This window comes from Sparus aurata, chromosome 4 (genome assembly GCF_900880675.1).
Source record: "Sparus aurata chromosome 4, fSpaAur1.1, whole genome shotgun sequence".
Lineage (NCBI taxonomy): Eukaryota > Metazoa > Chordata > Actinopteri > Spariformes > Sparidae > Sparus > Sparus aurata.
The window spans coordinates 20,526,621-20,540,859 of NC_044190.1; the positions used below are offsets into that span (position 1 = coordinate 20,526,621).

General features: G+C 40.7%; 1 protein-coding gene and 1 long non-coding RNA gene across 2 annotated transcripts; one reads left to right on the plus strand and one right to left on the minus strand.

The window, feature by feature from the left end:
• Nucleotides 1-366: 366 nt before the first annotated feature.
• Nucleotides 367-11,695, minus strand: grtp1a (growth hormone regulated TBC protein 1a). The gene is made up of 8 exons (XM_030414589.1): nucleotides 10,988-11,695; nucleotides 8,600-8,751; nucleotides 8,349-8,507; nucleotides 6,535-6,659; nucleotides 5,868-5,964; nucleotides 5,183-5,355; nucleotides 984-1,169; nucleotides 367-843 (listed from the first exon to the last, which is right to left on the minus strand). The coding sequence occupies exons 1-8, from the start codon at nucleotides 11,059-11,061 to the stop codon at nucleotides 751-753; spliced, it is 1,059 nt and encodes a 352-aa protein (XP_030270449.1). The 5' UTR covers nucleotides 11,062-11,695; the 3' UTR covers nucleotides 367-750.
• Nucleotides 10,517-13,332, plus strand: LOC115580334 (uncharacterized). The gene is made up of 4 exons (XR_003983846.1): nucleotides 10,517-10,884; nucleotides 12,020-12,084; nucleotides 12,577-12,619; nucleotides 13,274-13,332. It is a non-coding gene; the product is annotated as an uncharacterized LOC115580334 (long non-coding RNA).
• Nucleotides 13,333-14,239: the final 907 nt, after the last annotated feature.

Here is a 14,239-nt window from a genome sequence, read left to right on the forward strand (position 1 = left end):
TTTCTTTGTCGTAGCTTAATGCTTTGTTTCAACTTGTTTTGCATTAACACAGCTGTTTACTCTGAGCTATTCAACCAGGTGGGCGTTAACGCTAAATAGTTGGAGCTGGGATGCATGCCAAGGTTATTTTTGCCAGTTCTATGACAGTGTGATGGTCCACAAAACCCAAATACAGAACAAAGTTCACAGCTTTGTTAGAAAAAGAGAGCAGCCCTTTCAATTGTGCTTTAATCACAGTGCACTTGAATTAATAGTCGAGGTCAACAACTACAACATTGTCCCAAAAATGAAAAGTAAGTATTTTTGAAATGTTTGAAAAAATAAAGTGTGAGTCACAGTCAATTATGACACCAAGTCATTCCAGCATGGAATTTTGTCATTAATTCATCATTTACTGTGAAATACAGTAGGCAGGTTCCTCTTGGCTGTGCTTATAGTATGCAACACATGATTTATCAAACCTTTGCTGCCGAGCTTTTTTCTCAACAGTGTCTCTGACTTTCTGGAATAAAGTGCATATTCAAAGACAAACTACATGTTAATCTTAAATGGAATCATCAGCTCACAGCACATTTCTGAGAATATACTCATTAACCAAGTATTTACAGTTAGACTGTATGATCATCTCAAAATATGCTCAAGACAAAAACTATACAGAATCTAATAGTAAAAAAGAAAAGGTGCAACTGAACTGCTGAGCGCTGATCCCAGTGGAATGTGTATTGATTCGAAACAACAGGTAGTTCAGGTTCATGATTCTTCTGCAATAATGCGAGATCGACACGTCGCCCGCAGCTTACTCAAGGTTGCGCTGGAGAGACTTCCTGGTTCAGTGAAGATTTTCTAGGAAAGGCAGGAAACACCGGGATTATGTGATTAAAGAAGGAAAATCAGAAGAGATATTTATCTCAATCAATCTCTCCTCCAGTGAAATTACACTTTCAATGACAAGCAGTGACAGGAGACCTCTCTTTTTGTCCAACCTGCATGAATGTGTGGCATTCCTCAACAAATGGTCCGTGGGTGATCTGCTTGAAGTTTTGGCAGACGTCTGGCAGCGACTGGGCCTGTTGGATCAGAGCCTCATTGTGGTGGATCAGTGTCAGGGCTACACGGAACAGGATTTTAGAGCCCTCGTAGAACAGGCAGTCCCAAATCCTCAGGACCGTCTGCAGAAGAACAACAACAAAGAAGTGAATCCCACCAGAGTAGCCATGCACAATAAGGACTGTAACAACAAACTCAGCTGTCGTATCTTCTATATCTCTGTAACAAAGTACATGGACATCTTTGAACACTGTTGATAATGTTGGTTCATTTTATTAATGTTTTAAACAAAACAAAACATCTGATTATATCTTGAAATGTCCAACACAGATGCTGTTCTCAAGTGGAGCAGAGGTGCAATTTAGCCACTATAGCAGAAACCCTGAATCCACTGTACTGACTGATGTACAGTGTGTGTTGGCCATTCCAAATTGGAAGAGAAGGAAAAATGTAAGATATAATAATAATCAGTTTTCATTATTAGGGCCCGAGCAGGGAACCTGCGAGGTCCCTATTGTAATTGTAATGATTATTCTGATTCTTCTTTTTTGTTTCCTTGTACCAAAATGATCGCATTTTTCACTGCCTGAACATACCCCAAAACTCACCAAACTTGGAATATAAATCACATCTGGCGAAAAATTTTATAATCTATTGTCGTCCTGAATTTCCACCACTAGGTGGCGCTGTTATTAAGGAAAGCGCGTTTTGGCTAATAACTCCCATATACTTTGTCGCACATTCAAAAACCTTATATCGACGCGTTCAGTGGATTGTGCTGAATCTCGTGATATAGGCCACGCCCATTTCCGCCTACCGCTTTTTTTCGCTACATCGCAAAATGTCGAAAACCTACTTTTTCGAACTCCTCCCAGGCGATTTCACCGATTTGCACGAAACTTGGCACACAGCATCTCTGGACCCTCCTGACAAAAAGTTATTAAAGGATTCTAATTAAAATAAATAATTATGAAGTTATTAAATAACAAATTCCTGCAGATTTGGCTCAAAACAGGAAGTGTTGGATATTTCCACAGTAGTCAGATCAAATGACATGAAACTCAGGATACTACTTCCCCATGAGCCCCTGAGGCCCTCTGCAAAATTTTAGGCGATGACCACAAGGTGGCGCTCTTTAAATTGATGTATTTTATATCTCCACAACGGTGCATCGGAATAAGACGAAACTTGGTACATTTATTGTCAGTGCCCTCCTGAGGACATCTGACAAAGGGTTTACCGATCCACCACTAGGTGGCGCTCTGGTGTCACTTTAATTGTATAATTGGCCCTGTGCCCACACCATAACACTTATGGAAATGAAATTCATAGAGGTGCTATAGAATGGCCCCTGTGACTCACACACCGAAAATGACCACCAGGTGGTGCTATTTTCAATTTAAAAGCATTTTTGGCTCATAACTCCCACTTAATATGTTGCATATTATTAAACCTCATGCCGATGTGTTCCCTCCATTCAGATGAATTGTTTGGTGTAGGCCACGCCCACTTTTGCAGTAACTTTCCGTTTGCAAAATCGCGACAAATGAAAAACTTACTTTTTCGAACTCCTCCTAGAGAATTTGACCAATTTGCACCAAACTTTGCATGTATTATCTGTAGACCCTCCTGACAAAAAGTTATCAAAAGAATTTTGATAGTCCATGAACTGCCCGAAATATAAAATGACAAATTCCTGCATATTGTGTTGAAAACAGACAATCTTGCATATCTTTACAAAATGCTGTCTGATTATCACATAAATGGTCTTCATTGTGTGGTATGGCATGATGAGGCTTTGTGTAAAATTTGGTGCAAATCGGCCAATAGATGGCGCTCTGGTCGCAGTCTAATTAGTTTCAATGGGATAAAGTGGGGAAATCTTAAAGTCTTCTTCAAAACTCATCGACCTTCACCCTCTCCTTGTCCCTAATATGTTGAGCTAGACACACCATTCTAACCTTTAAAGAGTCAGAAGACCTCAAACTATGGGGCATGTATTCAGTTTTTAAATATCTTTTATGGTTTTCAAATCATCACAGTTTTACTTTCAAGGATTTGTAGGCCGTCTTCTGATTTTATAATGGGGGTGTATTGCGCAGTTTTGGGCATGTTACTTTTAAAAAGTAATTAGTGATAGTTACTAATTACTTCTCCCAAAAAGTAACTGAGTTAGTAACAGAATTACTCCATTATAAAAGTAATTAGTTACCAGGAAATTAACTGTTGCGCTACTTTTATTTCTTCCCCCTTTTGAGCTCGTCAGTCATTTTAGCTGCTTGGCTACAAATGTATTTAGAAAATGTATTTCTTTGACCGGCACCTGCTCTCCCCGATATTTTGTCAATGAGTGCTCTGAAGGAGTCTGAGTCAGCTGTTGATAACGGGAGCAAGTTCTCAACAACATACCTGTCTATCATTGCATTCAGTTCAGTCTGTGTCACAAGTTTCTGTGAAGCTGTTCGCAGAGCACAGGTTAGCCACACCTGGCCTGCTATCATCATCAACAGCGTCAGCAACAGAGTTTTGGCCAGTGTTAGTTTTGTAAAAGGTGTGCTCAGAGTTGCTTACAACGGATGTGGACAAAGGAGATTAAAGTAGTGTCTGTATTTCCACTTTGAAAACATCAACTTTCCCTCCGGACTCACCATTACCACAGTTCCCCTCTGCTAGTTTGAGTGTGTGATGCTGCTGTGTGCTTGTGTGGCTTGTGTGTAAACCGAACATTGCCACTGATTGGCTTAAGAACTCTAACTCAACGTTAGGGAGCCAATCATCATCACTTATGCGGTTGTCTCGCTCCTCCCTCCTCCCTCACCGGAGGAAAAAAAATACAGCTCTGCAGCTCCGGCGGCTGAGAGCCGGGATGGATGACAACAGCTTCAGTGATCAGCTTCAGTTTGTCACACGCCACATTTAATAGTCGGTAACGGCATTGTAACGATGGAAATAGTAGTATTGATTAGGTTAACTGTTACTGAAAAAAGTAACGCTGTGAGTAACGCCGTTTATTCTAATGCCGTTATTCCCAACACTGGTGTTGCGTGAACTAGAATGCGTGACATCATAGCTACAGTGGAGAGCAGCTGGAAGAACTGTAGAAAAAGTTCTCTTCAGCTTGATTTTGATCCCACAACTTTAACTTCACATAGACAATATATACATAGACATGTAGGAAATCTTGTTTGCTTTCGGTCTTATTTTGGATGTAGGACTTTTGGCTGTTAAAGCCCCAGAGGGACAAGCACAACAGCAACTCCCCCATGAGCTGCAATTTCTTCCTCTTCTTCAGATTTCATCATGCAGCAGGTGACATCTCACATCCCATCAGTTAATCAGTTCTTCTCTGACCTGGCTGGCTTTCATGGATTTTTTTCAAGATCTCCAGAGAGAACCAGTGTGTGTGACACAGTGGTGGCACACAGACTCCCAAGAGCAAACAGAGTGAGATGGAACATCTCCATCATCCAGTGTTTTGAAAGCATTAGGGGAGATTGAGCCTACCACTGTGCGAGAAGCTAGAAGGTTTGTGAGGCTACTGGAGGATAATACTCAGCTTCTTCCAGAAACTATTTCATTGCATCATGCCTAGTGTGCACATTCTCTTCAGCCAGCTCCAGAGGCGGACCATCGACTCAGTCTTTGTCCGGGGAATCATGCAGCAGTTGACACAGTTTTTCTGACTTCAGCAGACATTATTTCAAACCGGCAATAGCAGTCCATCGAATTATGAAGCAACGACTTCCTCAGCGGAAGGTGTTGCTCGAGCATGCCCCGACGGCAGCAAGCCCCGACGGCCGCATGCATCGACGGCAGCAAGCCCCGATGGCAGCATGCATCGACGGCAGCATGCCCCGACGCGCGTGGACTGCGAGGGCCCGTTCAACGCTGCTTGCAGCTTTAATTATTATTATTATTATTATTATTATTATTATTATTATTATTATTATTATTATTATTATTATTATTATTATCATCATTATAATAATAATAATAATTATTATTATTATTATTGTAACTTCTGAATACAGAAATGTTGATATTTTCTTGATACAAGGTAAAACAAAAAAACGGCATTGTTAATGGAGGGACTTCCTTCCTGATTGCACCATGAAACACACACGTAAGCACTCACCTCTACTGGTAATACGTCGATGTAGAGACAAATGAACCATCGGGAGACCACCAGGGTCCACATGACATTATGATCCACCATGGTCTGCCAGACTCCAGGGATTTTAACTTTCACCAGTTCGCCTAACACCTCCTGGTCCGTCTTCAGCCCCAGCATGGCTGGACTGTAGTAGTCTGTAACCACATACACATCTTTGTGAGTTATACAATGCTCTGAATTACCTGTAAACAGAAAAAATGCTTAAATTTAAGTCAAATTATTTCATTTACAATTTACATTTATCAACAGCTTTTGTCGAAAGTGACTTACAGTAATTCCTACATACATTCACACACTGATGGCGGTGGCTGCAATGCAAAGTGCCGACCAGCACATCAGGAGCAGTATCTTGTCCAAGGACACTTCAACATGCAGACCAGGGGAATCAAACCAGTGACCTCTTGTTAACAAGACGCTGGCTCTCCCCCTGAGCTACAGCCGCCTTATTAATTTTGTTATGTCTCACACAAAACAGCTCATTGTTTGAGTGAGTGCAAGACACCAATGAAAACACGCTGTCGGTTTTTAGGACAGATAAAGACCATGTGACCTCCTGGGGGATTACTCCTAGCCCTGACACACACAAACACACCTGTCATGAGACCACAGCAATGGCAAATTAATGTACACACATACACGCACACACCTGGTAAAATTCTCCCGAGTAGCGCATCCATCAGCCAGAAGGATTTCTCCTCATCTTTTGTGATTAAAAGTAGATACCCCGCTACGAAGTTCATCCCCTGAAGACCAAAGAGAGACACACTCAGGTTACGCATGAATCTTAAGATCCTGTCTGAACAGGTCTTACTAGAGACACTCAACATGAAATGAATCAAAAACAGGCTACCGGTGTACGACTACAGATAGATGGGTTGCAGTTTTATTTTCATAATACATAACTGACAACAACACAACCCTGTTGGCTGTTTGAATTGCAAATGAAGCTGCATATGGTCTGCTGAGTAAAATCTGCCTTTCAAATGTTAATGATTAACGTAGGGCCACACTGAGCTGACACAAACAGCCTTTCTGAGGATACAGGTGTGTTGTATAATCTTTTGAAGAACTACACCACAGACTGATGACCAACCACACTATCGATATAGTTTATACCTCCGCACACGCATTTACACTGCTGCTTCTTTTATGGTTAATACATATAACAGTACATTTTTAGGCCAGGTATGCAGCACTAATAATGTTGTTTTTTTAGCCAATATTACCAAGTTGAAAATACACAATGTTCTTACACTGTTCTCTGAAATCTCTGTCACACTTGTAAGAAAGTTGGAGATCTTCAGTAATATTACCTGACAGTAGCCCACAGTTGGGTTGTGGTGGCCATAAGCCAGCAGCACATTGTACAGAGCTTTCTGCAGACATTGGTTGGACGTCCTGCGGAAGTGGATGTTGTCTGGAAATGTTCTGTTCAAGTCTGAAAGAAGAACACAGACACTAAGTAATATCTAGAGATTAATCCCAGTGTTTCTCTGTATTCATTCAGGAATAATGGGGCCACCGCAGTAAGACCATTACCAACACAAATAGATAGAATGGGAAAGTGAACATCATTATCTAGAAAACAAATTAAAACATAACAAAAACTCCCCGACACTGACAACACTAATGCTTAGTGATGTGTGTTTGTTTCTCTGAGCATGAGAGCAAGAACCACAGAGTCAGCTTTTACAACTGAAATAGCTATCAGTCTTGTATTCAAATTATGGATACCACTGCAGCTAAAGCTAGTTAGACTTTTTTTCTATTCATGTTGTGGTGTTAGTTTATTTTCCACTTGCTCACATACGCACCTAGTTCAAAAGCTGTATATGAACTGTGTAACCATTTATCAAATACTAAATTGAGAGCCCGCAGATCAAACACAGCCAGTCAGCACAGCTCTGACATTATGATAATTTTCCAATGTTGTGAAGTCCTTTGTCATATTTTGAGCTTATAATATGTAGTGTTTTTGCATCTGATCTGATCTATCACATAAACTGCCCTTCCTGGATTGTTTTTTATGTCCTCACCAGTACCTGAACACATCAAACCAACCTAGTCTGTTGTGGTTTTTTAATGCTTTGCTGTTTATGTGTCCATGCCCTGTCAGTATCACACACAAGGAAACATCAACAAAGTTAGCAGATCTGGTTCAATGTGTCATACTTAACACGAACGTCTGTGATATAAAACATCAAATTCTGTAATGCTAAGCGTAAATGCTCTGACACATCAAACCGTTGGGCATCACTGTGCCCCGTGTGGCTGACTGGTGCCTGCAGGGTTTGTAGTGTGTCTGGCACAGTTGACTATAGTCAGCATTAATCAGAAACGTTCAGCCGAATCAGCATACAGGATCAGCCTCAGAGGCAGTCAGAGGGAAAGAATTTTCTGACTCTGTGTTCAAACTAAATCTAATTATTTTACTTATTTAGTGCAGTCACCACGCATTTTTCATCTCAGACAATCAGATGCTGACCACACAGTGCTGATTGCAACTTTTTAAATCAGAAACATTCATGTTTCCTATTTCCTACTTTTAATCAGATTCACATTGACAAGAAATCATTTAACTGATTTGTTTTGTACACTAAATGATAATTGTAGAACTAGAGATGTATTTTCCCCAAGTGAGGGGTTACATGTAGTTAGAGGTTCAAGTGCACTGTTAATCTTGACTTGGTCTAGTTCTCTGAGGTTGGCACTAAGGATTTCTATGCATTTTGGCCTTTTGTACACTTGTAGAGCCATTTTAGGTAACTGAAAACAGACTTTGTGGAAAACTCCTTTCTTTATGTCTGGATGGGCCGAAACTAAGACTTTTGGAAATGATGAAGCAGACATTCAAGTTTGCTTCCTACCCTGGTCTCGTCAGTTAAAGTAAGTTGGCATAATTAGAAAATGTGAACTTGGATTAGCCTTAGTGTTATCATATTGTGGAGTATCTCAGTTTTTACATTGACAGAATGGATGTTATTTGATATTTCAGAGAGACACAAACTGACATTGAAAACACAATAATAGAACAGAAAGAAGTATACCCATGTATGTTCAGACTAGGCCTTGGTGTGTGTCAGAGTCTAAAGGCGGACTGAGTGAGTATAAGGGTGAACTGCTTTACCTGTACGGATGACCTCCACAAGCTTTGGGTCTTGTTGGGCTCCCAGCAGGGACTGGTAGTACCCTTGGTTCTTCTCTAGCTGGTCTTGAGCCCCACTGGCTGCCATCCAGATGCGAGCACGGTGCTCATTAGGAATACCCTTGCGTACGTAACGCTTTACTGTATGAGAGGGAGAACATTTAGGCTTTGTTCAGTTTTACGGTGTGCACTCACTCAGAGAGGACACTGGTGTGTTCAGTTTTCACACTCACATTTTACATTCTTCTGCACCTTGCTTCTTCCCTTGAGTAGTTTGGACCACTTGATGGATCGTCGGGTGAGCACAACAAGATAGTCAGACATGAGCTCCTCATAAGAGTCATAATCAAAGTCTGCAGAGCGCTCAAAGCCATATGGATCCACACTAAGTCAAAAAACACAAAGTTAGAAACTGTTAACATTAATGAAACACAACAAAAGGAAAAGGATTGAGTCGAGTCAGTAAATCACCTCCACTATCAGAATTACAAATCTAATAAAACTATTGTCATTCATTAGTCCAGTCTCATTTTACTTTAAAGCCTTTGTAGCACTTATGCTTTGTCATCCCTCTGACTCAGCACATTGAAAGCATTTTTAGATTGGATAAAGCCATTACAGCCCAAAAGAAAGATCAATGGTTCCATTTTGCAAATGGAAACTTTCATGTATAGAGTTTACATCTATGTTACCTACTGTACATCTACAATCTGGCTATAGATGAAAAACTTGTGGGTGTTGGTGGCTCAACCTAATGCTTAGGTAACACGATAATCCCCCTGCAGCTTAACTCTGAAAGAGGAAAGTCACCTCTTGTAGAAGAAATGCACTTACAGATCAGCTATAGCAGGCCACTATATCTGTTTTGTTGATGTCCAACAACATATTATACAGCATGAAACCATTTGAATACTGTATATCTTGCAAAGTTTAGGCATTAACTAGTATGGCAATGCAAATACTGGACGAAAACAAAGGTATCATTATGCAAACGTTGTGTCCCTCGTCTGAGAATGGTTTTGTTTCCAAAACAAAAGCAAGGGCACGCACTGGATGTATCAGTGTGGAGTTGGTGAACGTGGCACCTTATCTCAGGTGTTGGTTTGCGTTATCGTGGTCTGTTTGAACTGTGCAACAGCTGCATTTCAAACATCTACAAAAAACTGTAGAAAATGTAAAATGTAGAAAAATTAATGAACTGCACCATTTCAAGCTCACCCAAGTCCAATATACAGTCAGTTGACAATCCATTAGTTGGAGCTGGAAAAAGACACTTTAATACAACAGCCCTGCAAAAAATCGTACCTTTATTAAGGTCATAAGCAGTGTTGCTCAAATCTCTGGTCATCTTGGAGGCTGCAGTTTCTAATAGTCTACCTTCAATCTGTAAATGGGTTGAATAACTTCTACCTCTAAAAGCCTCCAAAGTGACCATAAAGTTTAATAAACCTCTCTTAAATGTTTGAACAAAAAGTTTATGGCTGTTATATCTTTTACCAAATAACCTGCCAGAGTACAGATCCACTGGCTCTTTTCTAAATATACAAATGTAAGTAATTAAATCAGCAGTTTTATTTGAACCATTATGTGATATGACAAAAGATAGTCCAGTTATTTCAGGGTCAATATCGATACCGATTATTTAAAAATGAGGAGACCGATAATATATTAATAATTGGAACCGATACAGATTGGCAGTAAAAATAAAAATCTCTGTGTCAAAATTGAGAATAATCAGTGATGGAGTGCAACTAACTCCAATTTACTCAAGATTCAGATTATTACTATAATATTATATTATATTATTACTGTTGGCTAGTAACCAACCAAATATTGTTGTGAGCGGGACATTGTGTGACAGGATGCTGCATTAGATACAAAGAAGAACATTTAAAGCTTAGTTTAATTTATCAGCAATCTGACAGTAGAATCTGTCACACATATCCATAATAGGAAAAATGCTGAATATCGGCCACGTTAATCAGCCAGGGCCGATAACCGGTCTACCCCTAGAATAGATCCACTGGTTCATTTTTAAATATACAAATGTTAGATATTAAATCTATCTTAGGTTTTATTTGAAACATTATGTGATATTGTAGACCACGTTTTAGTGAGCAAAACATCAATATCAGCAGGCAAATGCACAACACTAACAGAAAGTGTTTTATTACTCTGTATATCAGATTGATGATCAATTTAGTCCATGAAATCATCATTAGACCAATAAGATTCAGTGACTTTCTCTAGAGTATATTCAGAGTACAGGACTTTTGCACTGCAGCTACATATCTACCCATCAGACGAAACTTTGCTCGAGAAAAACCCGTGAATTACCTCCAGCGAGTATCGCGATTTTTTTGAAAACGCTACAGTTCGTTACGGAGTTTTGTACGAGTCGTGTTAGCTTAAAGCTAACGACTCAAGTAACGGTCCAAAGTAGTTAATTGGCCAACTGCTTCCAATTCCTACGAACTGAGGGATAAAGTTATCAGCTGCCTCTTAATTTTCTTATCAGGTAAGTTACTTAACTATTATGCCCTCACAAAATCATCAAACATGACTGTAAACGTGTGTTCAGTCAAAAACTGTAATGTTACGTTTGCTAACATTAGCGTTACCTTTCCACTCGCTCTTTGGCTCTACCGTCAGCGGGGGAGCGGGTCCGGTTAGTCGTCTTGTTCTTCTTCTCCATTGCCTCTCTTCTGCTCCGGTACTATCCTGAAAATCTGTGCCAGAGTCTCCACATGCATCCACCGGGTTGTCTCTCCAAAACAAGGCAAAAAAAGTGTAAAAGTTCACGACGAACATGAACGTCGAGGTAAGCTTTAACGTCGCTCACAGAGAACTTTCTCCATGTTCGCGTGTGAAGAGACGGGACAAGACGCTGCTTCGTTTCGCCAGGATTAACAGGCTGTTCTCGAGGAAGGGACCGCCGTGGAAACCATTATCTCGCTTCTCTCGTGTCAGCTCGATCCTTTAAGTGTTGTATCGATCCGCCGATGTTCAGTCCGTGTGGAGGGAAAGGAGTTTGCTTTTAGTTTTATCGCCATCCACATGCACCTGCTGCTACTGGTGGTTCCCCCCCTCTTTTTCTCGGAGTACAACCAACCGGACCGTAGCTCTAGCTCAACAAAACATCCAAACAGGATGACTACATGAATGCTAGTCCTCGTACAAGTTACTCCCAGTCTTCTGTCATGTCAGGACTACTCCGGGGAAGATTTCGGACTGGTGACGTTCAGCCCCCGGGGCACACACGTCAATCAGCACTAATGCTGCTTTCGAGTGATTCCCGTGACAGGGCTTTCACGGGATGGCTAACCGTGAGTTAAGCCCCAATCACGGGGCTTTGGTGAAATAAAATTGGAGCTGCGTCGGTTTTCAGCCTTGGTTTTGCTCAAAAACTTGTATTTTATTCATGAATCTAACTGCTAGTCGACCTACCTGATGATCACCTACACCAAAAATACCCGCAGTTTAAAGAAGACGCCTCTCAAAACGTGTTCTATAAGCCGTAGCCAAGCATATATTTGTCATATTATAGTTATATCAAGTTTTGAGACAGCAACAACTATAATATCTGCAACGCCAACGTCATACAATCCCAAGGTTTCGCCTTTTTAACTTAACGGTTGTGCTTTGTTCAACAGCACGTGAAGGCAGCAAATAAAGTAGTAAGTAGCCGCGCCCTCTCCAGCAGCGCCACGCAGCTCAGGTAAATACAGTCATCTGTTCCCCTTCAGCTAATGATAGACATGCCTGCATACAAACATGTCTGTTGCATGAAAATCATGAAAAACAATGACCAAATAGAGTAATAAAAATAACCCTATCTCAGTAATTGAAAAAACAAATGGTTGTGGTATTCAAGTGGATAATACTTTTCTAAAATGATGTGAAGTTGCTTTTTTTTCTTTTCTTTTTTTTTTTTTTTTTAACTGAATAACATAAAAAAAACGTCTGTGTTACACCGAAGCCCTCCACAAAGCTATGGAAAAAACTGAGAGGAAAACATGCTCTTCCTGGAAAAGGTTGTGAGAGTCAAAATGATGCAAAACCTCACATCATCACCACATTGGAATTTGATTATGCGCTTATGAGAGAATCTGTAGCAGAGCCTCAGACGTTAAATTACATTAAGGCTGTTCTGGTGGCTTTCTGGTGGCCATTTTTAAACACCCTCTTGTTGTATGTTCCTATTTTCTAGAGCTGGAAGAGAGGAAAATCACATGGGGACATAAATGATCTGTGTAAGTTGTGCGTAAAAACTGTGTTTGATTTAGAACTAACTGGAGCTGACGCCCTGAAGAGCCAGCCATAAACACCACAATTATCCCATATAATTCAATGTGTGGGTGTGTGTTTATGACCATTTTGCGTGTTGTTGTCACTGTAAACGGAAGGCAAACATACAGACATTCACCTACTTGTGGATGACCCTGTTCGCCTGACCTAAATCAAATTACTTAAAATTTCATTTAGAGGTTTCTGCCCTACATGCACACATACACACTCACTAACAACACCATACTCTCATCAGGATAAGCCTCTGATGGACAGATGATGGAGCATGTAGGTCTCGATCTCTTATCCCCTGGTGAAAATACCAGAGTAAGTCCAAATGCAGTTTAATGTTTGAGCAGTGGAGTAATCCTGCTGGCCGGTGGGCGGGGTTGGATCTGTCAACAGGAAGAGCTTCCAGCCACTGGCTCGTTTGGCATTGCTGTGCAACCGTTTATCTGTTCTGGGCAATCACCACTGTATCCTTTAGAGAAACATTGAAATTCTCTGTGTATTTGTATCGGGCACTGTTCATCTAACCCACATATGGGCAATCCTCTGATATTTGATGAAAGTAAAGTGACAACATCCATCCATCCATCCATTTTTGTCCCCTTATCCAGGGCCGGGTCGCGGGGGCAGCTGCCTGAGCAGGGACACCCAGACTTCCCTCTCCCCGGACACTTCCTCCAGCTCTTCCAGGAGGATCCCAAGGCGTTACCAGGCCAGCTGGGTGACATAGTCACTCCAGCGTGTCCTGGGTCTTCCCCCCCGTCCCGGGGGCATCCGAAAGTGACAACATTTCTTTAAAAATTATATGGCATAATTTAGATTCAGACAAATACATTTCTCCTATTTTGTTCATATATTCATGGCAGCCAGTAAATTTGCTTATGCCCAGGACACGGTGATCTCCAAAGCCCTCTTCAGCAGGTTATTAATGGTTAGAGAATATATGACTGAGGGCCCAGGACAACTGACCTGTTGTTCCATCACCGTTGGCGGCCCTGCACTACTTTTGTAAACCCAAGATTTTGTTAAACACATTTTGGAAAAATTCCCTTAGTCCCTAGAGAGATTTAAAGTCAGCTTCCAATTAACTTGTCCTGTGTTCATGTCTTCATTCACGTGGTAGATTACAGAAAACAATCATTTTGGTTCCCTGTGAACAGCTGCGTGACCTTAATGACCATGTTTTTGGCCACTCCTCACAATGTGGTTTAAATTCACAGCAGCCAGCTTGTATCAAAAAAAGTTTTAGGAATTGTACTAATACAATGGAGCTCAATCCATGGTCCGTAAATCTGCTAAAATCACTATATATGTCACTGCACAGTAATGAATAAATCAGGCATCATTATTACTGTGCTTTTATTGTTTCAAGAAGTTTATTTAAAAAAGCATGAAGAATCTACATTCATTTAAATATAAAGCCGTATCTTGACAGTTAAAAAGAAACAGTATGGAGTTTTACATCTTACATTAATACAACATTGAGCCTCCTGCACCTAACAATAAGATCATCTTTCTTTGAGAAGTCTCTGGATCTCCCATGAGGAGCTGGAGCTGCTGGGAAGAGGGATGTCACT